At 41.8% G+C, this 12,247-nt stretch overlaps 1 protein-coding gene across 6 annotated transcripts in view; it reads left to right on the top strand.

The window, feature by feature from the left end:
* Positions 1–12,247, top strand: part of SRGAP1 (SLIT-ROBO Rho GTPase activating protein 1) — a 195,575-nt gene that overhangs the window by 165,225 nt on the left and 18,103 nt on the right. For all 6 annotated transcript variants that reach the window (XM_075600380.1, XM_075600379.1, XM_075600378.1 and 3 more), the window contains 3 exons: positions 4,555–4,660; positions 7,728–7,952; positions 8,626–8,705. In XM_075600380.1, the coding sequence (XP_075456495.1) occupies positions 4,555–4,660; positions 7,728–7,952; positions 8,626–8,705 (411 nt within the window). The remainder of the gene's footprint in view (positions 1–4,554; positions 4,661–7,727; positions 7,953–8,625; positions 8,706–12,247) is intronic.

The raw sequence follows: 12,247 nt of genomic DNA, 5'->3' as shown, positions 1-12,247 counted from the left end.
GCTTATTGGATTGCCATGTGTTCCTAATTTGCAGTTTTATTCCATCTACAGTATGTATTCATCTTTTTTTTTTTTTAAAAATCCCCAGGAAACGAGCAGCCTGTAAATACATTTTCTAAATATGCCAGCTCCACTTACACATACTTGACTTCCTCATATTTTGGTTTCACACAGTCACTTTTAAGTATAATAGTCACTATGGTTCTACGCAGGTGGAAACCAGAAACTGCTAGAGGAAAATAAGTTTGCTGAATCAGTAGCAGGCATGTGTTTTGTTACTAGAGTATTTTACAGTCGGACTGTGTGGGAGCGCTGTTGCAGAAATTCTTCCTAGAAGCCTGGCTGGTTTTTAAAATAATTAGGCAAGTGAACGAGTCCTGCTCTGATCTCCTACATCAGTGGTCCGTGAGCGTGCTTTACAGCTACACTGCATATACCCCCAAAAGGTTTTTGTTTGTTTATTAATGTAGGCTCGAAGCAGGGGGTCTCCAGAGCTGAACCCCATTCATTTCAGCTCCGGGGACCCCCTGCTTCCAGAGATGCTTACTTTCGTAGGGGGTGCCGGTCTCCGGTCGCCTAGCAGGGATCACGTAATGTCAGTTTTTCAGAGCTCCCAAGCCCTGTGGGCCAATAGGAAGCCGTGACATCATGAGGTTTGGCTTCTTCTTAGTCCATGACTTTTGCTTTAAACTCCAAAAGCAAAAGTCCCCAGAACTGAAATGAATGGGCGTCCGCTCCGGAGACCCCCCTGCTTCAATCCTACTGTATGTTAAAAAAAAAATCTTAAATGCATGAATTGCTCCTTTAAGACACTGCAGTTTCATAACCTCCACTAGCCTGGAGTTAACTATAACTGCTAAAGCAGTGCAGATGTCAGTTATAAAATAAATCATTCTCAATGTAATCAGGACCTGTTCTAAATATTAAGATTGAGTTCTGGTACAAGGATGGCTTCAATGAGTTGATGACCTCTTGAACAGGGAGGTGACGAAGAACTAAAGGTGCAGTATTTGGTACTCCCCATTATGTTAATGTAGTCATAAGCCCGTCCTGCTTATTCGGCTGTGGTCTCATGCTCCAATATCAGTATTCTCGCACTCTGAGGTGTCTGAAATGTCAGGTTCTGATGGGGTATAATAAATAGCGATCATTCTCTCATAATAATGGTTTTGTCAATGATGAAATATAGACTCTACACTATCCAGGATTGTTTTTTTTTTGTTTTTGTTTTTTTAACCGGGTTTTGTTTTCCGTTTCTTTATTTATTTTTTTGGAAGGAGTTGGGGAAGTTGATGAGGATTACCCCTGCAGCCTAATCCCTTTACAGCCTAATCCCCCATGTGATTTAAAGGGCCCAGTTGAAGTCCAGGGCCGGCCTGTCTATTAGGTGAACCTCGGTGGTCGCCTCGGGTGCAAGAGTCCCAGGGGCTTATTGTCCGGTATTTTGGCGCCCTATTATTTTTATTTTGTGTCGCGCTGGGCTGCGGTCACACCATCTGCAGTCCCGATAGCTACGCCACCAGTGTCAGATTTCCCGTTAGGTCCGGGCCTAAGGTGGCAACATTTTGGGTCGGCAAGAATGTTCGCCCCTATTTGCATTTGCCGCGCTCTCTGGCCTATCGGACCTAATGGGAAGGGACTTATTTACCTGTGCCAGCCGCCTCCGTTCTGCCGCCCTGCTTCTCCTTCAAAATCGAGCGTCACACGGTGTCTCGTTGCCATGGCAACCGTGACGTCAAGACGTCGTGTTACTGTGGTATTGCGACGTCATGCAACGTCACGTTGGTGACGTCCTCGGCATCATTTGACGCTGGATTCTGAAGGAGAAGCAGGGCGGCAGGCACAGGCAAGTGCCTAAGGACACTTAGGCACTGTTTATTTTATTTTAGGGACGCAAATTTTAAGTTTTCTCCTAGGGTACATGAAACCCTTGCGCCGGCCCTCAGTAGCTCTGCCTTGATACAGTATGTTAGAACTTTGGTTGTCGGGTACATTGCCTGTAAGATCTTGGCTCCCTTCAGTCAAATTTCCAACACCTTGTATACCTAACACATTTTGGGGGCCTTGAAGTGTTTGGGTATTATCTGTATACCCCAGCTTGCACCCCCAGGCTTAGGGGTAAACCATTTTGTAATATGTTAGTTCTCTGGTGGCACTTCTAGCAAAAGCAACCCATGTTTACAATTACCTGGCCAGCACACATGGGACTCTTGCTCATGAGCACACCTGTTTGCATCACATTTTAAGCTGTTATGGTTGTTGCTGCTGTTCTCAGCCAAGGAAATACAGTAATGGACCTCTGGGGGAAATTTTAGTACATTATAGATCAATAACTATGCTGCATTTTTTAATTAACTCTTTTGCCACTGAGCAGTCCCTGAGCAAGGTTTTCTGGTCACAAAAGGAATGACTGATGCATCATTTGACCTGCAAGCTGTGTGTTAGACAGATACATCTGTGGCACATAGAACATTTTCTGAAAATACCCCAAGAGACACAAGACGAAGGCCAGCAAGCCCGTAATGGTAAACCGCCTAGTGAGTCGTACATTTAAAAATAGCCTATAACTAGTGTCTGCATGCATTCGAACATGGTGTGCTATTTGAGATTCTGAGAACACAATTTCATTAGTTCTACTGATTTTGCCAACTGTACTTGCACATATTAAATTTAATGTATGGTTTTCCTTGTATGTGCTGCTGCTTTGTATAAGATCTTTCAGAACAGAGCTGAGACTTCACGCAAAAGCATAGTTTTATAACCTTATACATAAAGTACCCTTAAAACGGCACAGCAATACCACAGGGACCATGCTAACGAGTATATTCACACATGTTCATAACTCCTTCCCCTCAAAATTAGCCAATCGCAATATGAAGCAATTATTATCATCTTAGATTTCTAAGCATTTTGGTATTCTTGTATTTGAAAGATCAAACACCATAATTATAGCTGTTGATCCACTACTTAGCTACTGTAGCCGGAGGACCTTTTTAACCTGTAAAGAAAATACTGATAATTATGGCGAGTTGGCCAGTGTATGGTATTCATTTTGAAAAACGAGCGTTTGCTTTGGAAGGAAAATAATAGTTCCCAGTATTCTCACCGGAGTACTTCTTCTCAGTGACTTTGACGTTATTTTTGTCTTTAAATTTGTATGTATGTCTTTATTTATTTATATAGCGCCATTAATGTACATAGCACTTCACCGCAGTAATACACGTGACAATCATATAAATAACAAATACCAATAACACATACTGGGAAGAAGTGCTTTCAGACATAAAAGTAACATTTCGGAAAAGGAGTCCCTGCTCCAAAGAGCTTACAATCTAATTGGTAAGAAGGAAAAACGTGCAGAAACAGTAGGAAGGTGTTCAGGTAAGTGCGTCCGCAAGGGGCCAAGGTCGATGTAAATTTGAGAAAAGTGACCCATATTTCCACAGTGTGCATAAGAACAGACCATTCATGTTATTGTATCGGTCCGCTTGATAGTTTGGGGTTCCTTGAGGGATGAGGTGGGGGGTGGTGGGGGTGGAAGTATTTCTAAAGTCAGATGTGAGTGAAGCCATATTCGGCTCAATTGTAACTTGAGGGAAGATGCTCCTTTAACTGTGTGTGACAGGTATAATAAATCCTTGATTGATGCTTCTCAGTCTATATTGACTAATGCACCTGGTTCATTTTAACAGGTTCCTCACTTTACAGTAAATCCAATTAAACAGTCGATAATGTATCACAAATGCTCAATGAAATGCAAGTGAAAGGTCATTTGGTTTACTGTCGAATATGCAATAATATTAAAGATCTCTCGTGAAATAATTGCGGTACTTTAAGCCGTAATCCCACCCTATTCCTATTTTTTTTATTTATTTTTTTAAAGAATTGGAACCAGTGGTTTCTCCTGGAATTGAATAGGGAGTTTTGTTTTTCTTATATTCAGGGACTCCCCGGTTCCTGTAATATTTAACTTTTTATGTGTCTGTATCTGGTCCCTTATGGGAAATAAATATGGCTGCCATCCAATCTCGCTCCCACGGACCAATAATAAACCGCACAGTCATACAATCATGATAATACAGCTTCCTCTTGGATAACCCGAACATCCATCTTTGATTTATTCTTTAATTTTAACAGCACATAAAAAGACAAGTGTCTTAGGAAGTGGGGAGTCCCTGAAGCCAAGCATAGCCCGGTTAGGATCTGGGGGACTGCCTGGTTACAGTATTGTATTTAAAAAAAAGACTTCTGTATTACATTAAATGTATATTAAATATTTGACGTCAATTGTCTTAAATTATACTGAACCTTTAAGTGGCTAAGCAAGTTGTACTGTCCTTGCGCATATGAACGGCGTATTCTCAAGACTGGTAATTAATGGCAATACGAACACAATAATGCTTAGTTGCTTAAGAGTTTGCATAGGAAGAATTGTTGTCTATTTAATCTTCCCTTCATATTTTGCCACGGTATTGACAGTTTATGTAGTTGGCCTGAATTCAATGACATTATAGTTCATAGATTCTAAGCCCTGACCATGTGATTCATTCACAGGAATCGAGAATCTCTACGAGAGGGCTGTTCACATCCGTAAACTGCTCCTTACGCTGCCCAGGACAGTGCTTATAGTCATGAGATACCTCTTGGCATTCCTCAACCAGTAAGTATATTGGCAGAGTCCATTGTTGATGTTTATTTCAGTAAGAAACCTTTTTACCTACAGCTGTGTGTTAGAACAGTACATTTACAATGAGCTCTTGTCCTGAAGAACGTCAACTGTAAAGTTGGTGCCATTTGCACAGAGCTCAAAACGACAGTACCTGCTCACTGTCCGATATAAAATATACCGTTCGCTGCTCCAAACAGTCATGCTATTGCACTCATTATATTGGAAAAATCATCCATCAAAAGCTACTTGGTGTAAAAACTCAATGTATTATTTACTTTTAAAAGCATAAGAGATGGTGGCGTTGCATTATTCAGATATCATTCTTTTTGTGTTGGTGGTCTGTGTCAGAGATACGGTGCTGTTTTCCCCTCACAATTACATACAGTATTTATAAGTTGCAGTGTGATCGTGTTACCGGTTCATTCCTTGTGCACCGCTTCAGTCAGCCTTGTGCATAGAATATCTGCTGTTCAGCCTGAACCCTTTTATAAAGCCGAGGTGGTGCTAATGTGGAATAGTAGAGTTGAAGCTCGGCAGCTGCTATGAATTCAGCTAGTGCTGCTGCTGGGGAGAATAGATAAGTGAAAACAAAACTAGCGTAACTTTCAAAGGTTATGTCAGATATTCAAAGGCAAACAGTAAATCTTTTCTTTTTTCCACCTGCCTGCCCTGCTTACTGTTTCACCCGAGTATGTAATTCAATCATCATCCAGCAGGTTAGCGCGCACACAGCATCACTGCTTGTGTATAGCACAGCTCTGGTCGATGGTGATAGGAACAGATATGAGCAAACAACTCTGAAGATGAATTGATACGAATCACAAAAAAAGATAACCCCGCAGTGCCACATTGGGCTTTCAACATTACTTTGTAATCCATTGCAGCTCCCTCTGGCACTAAACCCACAAAATAACCCTATTAGTGCTGGAAGTATTGAGACACTTGCAGAGCATAGATTCTCATTTCTCTGTCTCGAAGGAATTTACTGCCAAATTGTTGGTGATTATATGCTAATGTCTTTAAGCGTGATAATGTGTTGGACCCGGTAGTCCTTTATAGATTCTATGGCGCCTATTCAATTTGCCGTGAAGCAGTCTTTTTCCTTCGCTGCAGAAGATTCCAGGTATATTCATCTGAGTAGGGTTTTAATCTTAGCGGAAGGTAACGTCTGCTTCACAGCATGTTTATCTGTGACTTTATCATTACAGATATCATTGGTATGATGTCTGAATCACGTATTTGAGCAGTATGTAGGTAGGAATTGCTTTGGTGTGTGTTTAGTAATGTACTAGAATAGGATAAGGACAACTTTACTGTATAAACGATATATTTGGTATATTGATGGTGTTATTTACGACATATAATTAATACTAATGCACTTTCTATGTTTTGACATCAACACTTTATAAAATGATATCCTAATAATTATAGTAACTGAGCCATACTGTACATGTGATATGGTTGTGGTTTTTATTTTTGTTTTACACTGGCAGCAACCTACAATTACTCAAATGTTTATTGAATTTATAGACATGACCTTTGATCTTCTATTGCTGTTATATGAGGGGATTCAAGTCATGTTGGTTTGCCTAATTACTTTGTGTCACTTGCAGAGTTACAATCTTTCAGCCCGAGGAAGCGGTACAAGTCAGTGTGTGACTGGGGCTGATGCTGGTGGCAGCATGTTTATTCTTCTGTCATCACGGTGTTGCCTCATTATATAGAGCCAATGGGTCGGCCTGTCATCTTCCTTCCTCGTCACTCAGTCTATACCAATCCATTCACTTGAGTGGGTCATAAGAGGTCTTGTGGCATAGCACCACTTAGTAAATATGTCCCGAAATCCTGTACTTTTTATTTTGATCAAGTTTATCCCCCTATTTCTGCTATATAATACTGTTACTTGTGTTCAAACGCCTACATTAAATCTTTTCAAACCGTGTCGGGTAAAAGTTTTATATACGCCTGCCATTTTACATTTGTTGGTCAGGAGTGGGAATATGTCAAGTTTTTGGAAGCTGAAGATCAAGTCACGTTGTAAGGATCGTCTTCAGTGTGGTATCTATGTCCAATCCCTCATAGCCGCCCAGAAAACAAGTTTTTGTAAATAATTTCACAGGCTAATTTGCTTCCCTAATCAAATCGACTAATACTTCTAGCAAACATTTGTCGGCTACTTATTTCTCCTTACAAATTGCATTTTTTAAGGGTGTTTGAATGGTTGAGTGTTTTGTAAATCGAGTGTTTCCTTTACCCATGTCCCACCCTGTCCTTCTCAGAGGCAATCAGATAAGGGGAGAGGTGTGGAGAGGGGACTCTGACTGTACAAGCACTTGCTAAACACTCCCAAAATGGAGTCGCTCGAGGAAATCCAACCCATCCCAAGCCTCTGCTCACCATGTTTACAAACCAAAAGCGTGTTTTTAAAATACTGTCAGAGTTGGGTATCCGCTGTAACCCCTTAAACAGGTCACTGGTGTTGGTACACTTTGGTCCGAAGGGGTATTGCCCCTTTAAATTATTAATCAAATATATTTGACGTTTTCTTGTTCTGTCACGGTCACCGTACTCTTGTCAGTAATGAAACTTAACACCTGCAGATTTTCATTGCCTCTGATTAAGTGTCCTGAAGGTACAATATTAATTTATAAGCGCTTCATGTTCTAGAAAAATGGTAATTATGTTTTGAATAGTAGTCTTAATTGGTAATACTGGACAAATTAATGCTGAAGAAAACATGCATTTGAATGTGCAACAAGATAGGTAAATTTACTAGTGTTGCTAATAACCTGTTTTGTATTCAGGTTCAAAGACACCATACTTTAATTAATTGCCTTTCCTTGGTAGAATGGGGTTTTAATTACTATGCCTTTGAAGCAGGAGCCCACCCATTTTGAATAGTATTGTAGGGCCAAACTCATATCTTAGTGCTCATGGTGAAGACCCTTCAAATATCTGGATCATCGCACATTTCAAGCCCCAGTTTTGCTAAACGATTTTCAATGAAATACTTACTATAGTAAATTTCCACATTTCTACTTTTTTCCCCTCTAAACAGCCTTTCTCAGTACAGCGATGAGAACATGATGGACCCCTATAACTTGGCGATTTGTTTTGGTCCCACGCTAATGCCCGTTCCAGACATACAAGACCAGGTGTCCTGTCAGGCTCATGTGAATGAAATCGTTAAAACCATCATCATCCATCATGAGACCATTTTCCCAGATGCTAAAGAGCTGGAGGGTCCAGTATATGAGAAATGCATGGCTGGGGATGACTACTGGTAGGTCAATAAGTATCATCTTTCTGCTTTAAAACATATCCGATGCCTGTTGTGTTGCATGAACAATGTCTTGTGCCTCATCACATTCCCGGTAAGGAAACTCGATGAAATGTTTTTTTTTTTTTTTTTTTTTTTTTTTTTTAAAGGAATAATTTCAGATGTGAATCAGCCATTTATAACTGTGAATAACCTCTTTACTGCAGCTAGAAAAAAATACCATTATGTACCCCCTTACTTAACCTCCACCCACTTTTTTCTGTACCTCCTTTTCCTATAGTACACAATAGGTAAATACAATTCCAAGTGAGACCAATAAATAAACAAAGCTGCTCTGTAGCTCCACAGCAGGATTGGCTGTGGCTTGTTCTGGCCATTCATTAACCTACACCTACAGTATATTCTTTTCGGGAAGGCTCCCAGCCTGTGGCTCAGTCAGCCCTATTCATAACTGCTACACACAGGAACATGATCATCGGCCCCTACAGTATATCAGGAACTCTCTGACACATGGAGCTCCTCTGCACTCACGTGACTGGGGAGAGGTTCTGACTCACAAGCTGGCGATTCTCATGCTATATTATGCTAATATTTTGTTTGGTCTTGTATGAAGTTTTTGGCTCTTCATTTTTTTTTTTAGCTGTTTCGCCATATGTTGTTGTTTTTTTATTGGCAGTGACAGCCCATACAGTGAACATGGCACTTTGGAAGAAGTGGATCAGGAAGCTGGCACAGAGCCCCACACAAGTGAAGATGGTACAGTATGCTTTATTAGCATGGATGATCTCTCCATTCAATCGAATTGCGAAGCTTCTGGCATCAGTTTAATAAATATCATTGTCAACATATTAATTCCCCCTTAGACCAGGGGTGCTCGGCTCCAGTCCCCAAGCCCCTTCTCCCTCCCCCCCCCCCCACCCACCGCCCCAACAAGTCAGGTTTTCAGGATATCCCAGCTTCAGCGAAGGCTGTTGAGGCCTGAGCCTGTGATTGAGCCACCTGTGCTAAAGCAGGGACTGATTGACCTACCTCTGAAGCAGGGACTGTGTCCCACCTGTGCTGAAGCAGGGATATCCTGAAAACCTAACCTGTTCAGGGGGGGCTTGCATTCTGGAGTTAAGCACTACTGCCTTAGACTTCCATAGCATCACAATCGTCGAAATCATGATCTCCTCTTAAACATCTCAGATACCACATATGTTCAACTTTATAGTCCTAAAACCCCCTACGCTGCTGATCAATCCGTTCTCCCGTGATCGATCATGGAAGATCCCGCTTCCCAAGGCATGCAATATGACTGCCTATTTCAAAAGAGGAAGTAGTGTGGCTTCCTAAATAGATGCTATAGCAGCCCAAGGACGCTCCATACATTCAAAATCATTAAAAAAGGGCATAAAGTGTGATTTTTTTTTTTTTTTTTTTAATGCAGTCAATAATGTCTAATACTACACAACTGAGTGGCTCAGTGAGTAACGGCACTGACTGGCACTGAGTTTGGAGCAGGGGAACCTGGTTCAATTCCCGGTGTCGGCTCCTTGTGATCTTGGGCAGGTCACTTTATCTCCCTGTGCCTCAGACGCCAAAAACATAGATCCACGGGGCAGGGACCAGTGCCTGCAAAATGTCTGCAAAGCGCTACGTAAAACTAGCACAAGAACAAACTATTATAAAAAAAAAAAATACAAGATTTTGAATGACGTGCTGCTTTAATGACAAGTCTGAAAGATTATACATTCTATATATTAATGCCTTTATGAAAACTGATCTACAAGGCAGAAATGTTATACTGGGAGATAATGTATCAGTTATACCATTGTTATTTATATATCTTATTGTTATTTATTACAGTGGTTTGATTTATACTATATGTATTTTAGTTTAAAGCCACAATCCCACCTACCTGTGTTTTTTTGTTTTTTTTTGTGGGGGGGGGGGGGTTCCTATTAATTTTTCTACAGAGTTTGATCCGGGAAGTCCCCAAAGCTGAAAATAGTGGTTTAGCTCTCGGGAACCCCCTGTGGAATACAATGGGTGGGTTGGCTAGGGGGATTGCTTCCGTAAACATCCAGGAACTACATTAAGACCATCAACTAAACCTGTAAAGATCTTAAACTGGGAATCCACAGAGCTGAACATAGCCCCGCTTACATATTCAGGTCCTCCTCCCCCCCTTCCCCATCCCCCCCACCCCCCATACCCAACACTACCCATTCCAATTATGGAAAAAAAACATTGAAATTCGGTAGGATTGCGGCTTTAATTCAATTAAGGCAAAAGATTGAATTGCAATGTTTTAGTTAAAATGCTGACTTTTGTGAAGCGGTGGTTGTATTCCCTTACTGAGCATCACCTTATTTAAAGGTTCAATACAGCGGTATAAATTGTTATATTCGGGACAGTAGCAAACTCTTTTGCTTTTTTATTTCTTTTGAGGTTAAACCGTGATTACATCACGGAAAAATATGATCTAGCTGCTCGCCACCATTGTGTCAGTCTGTGCAATGTATCAGCAGTATGGTTACCACTTTCATTCTGAGATCCCTGTGCAATAGAAATTCATTACATCACTGCTACAGAATTCAGTGCAAAGCAAAAGATCTTGTTCATGCCGCCTTCCTTCCAGGCCAATACTGCATCAGCCCTGCGCTAAACACCGCTTGGCAGACTCCCGCTCATTACCACCCCTCCTTCCCTCTAATTGCTCCAGGCACTTACAGTGCAATAGGTCACTCATGGGTAAATTACACCTGCCGGGCAAAGGGAATTAATGTGTGTATGCAGCACAGATCTTCATTTGTCAGGATGTGCTGTGCGCAGTGATGATTGACAGGTCAAGTCACAGCGACGCAGCTCAGTTTGGAGAGCGGGGGAAGGGGGGGTGGGAGCTGGGGGGAGGGGGGTTAGTCAGAAGGGTCTGCGTGAGTGCCAGTGTGTGTGTGTGTGTTACTGCGCAGCTCCATGAGGAAAGCTGGGGGTGGGGCTAGTCAGAGATGTGTGAGAGATTTGTCTGCCATACACACACAGTGAGAAAGAGCCGACTACGGCTCCGGCCATGGTGCCTTCGCCCGCGCGGAGGCGGTGGGAAAGCAGGTGCTTTCCCTGGCCATGGCCGACGGGGCGTTCCTAGGGGCGTCATGGAGCTGGTTCGCCCTCATTGGGCGAACCGCTCACGTGACCTGCATGTCGCGCCAAGAAATCAGTTTCAACTGATTTCTTGCACCCCCTCCTGCCTCCGCGTGCGCCCACGCGGCCTATGGGCACAATCGCTGCCTTAAGGCAGTCTGATCGCACCCCGTGCGGACGCCTCCTCGCCGTCTCCCACACTATGGACTCCGTTACCCGTGGAAATGCGTTACCGTGCAAGAACAGGTGCAATAACCTTGACTACATCTGTATTGCTGTGTAACGTTCACACACACACACACACACACACACACACACACACACACACACACACACACACACACACACACACACACACACACACACACACACACACACCTTCAGTTCCATGTCCGGCTTTAACATTTTACGCTATCAATTTACAAGTCCGTGGCCTACATAGGAATGTCTTGTGTAAAATTATGAGACGTCTCAACTGTAATAAAGCTTTTTAGCATTTTAAAGATGTCGACTACTGGCAGAACAGCATTCAAACAAATATAGTAATATGTTTATTTACTCCGTAGTTACATATTTTCCTCTAGCAATGTGGCTTTGAAATTTCAAATGCATTAGCATTAATTTGAGCTGCCTCTATTTGCCTGTCTCATTTTCAATTCAATTGCTTTTAAATCTGCTGATATTAAATGTATCACTAATATTATTTGGAATGCAAATATCTGTGTGAATACTTTAATTTAGTATCGGGAAAAGAAGCACAGATAAATCCGATATTTTTATGGGAGTGCTTTATTAAAAAAATCTAAATGAAATTGCAATTTCCGATAAATGGTGTGAGAGGCATGTTTAATGGCTGGGGGGCTATATGGAGTAGAATTAATTTGTAATTTCTGCTAACATTTTGCCCTAAGCCTGACATTTTGCCCCTGCTTCAAACTGGATTACTCCTTGCTTTTCCATACATCACAAATAAACACATACATTTTGTCTGGAGTGTAAATCTGTCCAAGAATATATATCATGTCTGCCTGCAAGTGGCACACAGCAAATCATGTGCTCATACGTCTCCATTTGTCTGAAGTTGCTACACAAGCATGTCAGAAAATAGCTTTATTGATTGACAGCACCATGGTTTCTCACTGTGCAGCAAAGGTCTCCAAGTGAGATGGCATTTG

Source organism: Ascaphus truei, chromosome 5, assembly GCF_040206685.1.
Source record: "Ascaphus truei isolate aAscTru1 chromosome 5, aAscTru1.hap1, whole genome shotgun sequence".
Classification (NCBI taxonomy): domain Eukaryota; kingdom Metazoa; phylum Chordata; class Amphibia; order Anura; family Ascaphidae; genus Ascaphus; species Ascaphus truei.
The sequence above is the reverse complement of the archived record's forward strand: the minus strand, read 5'-3'. Positions and strand labels throughout refer to the sequence as shown.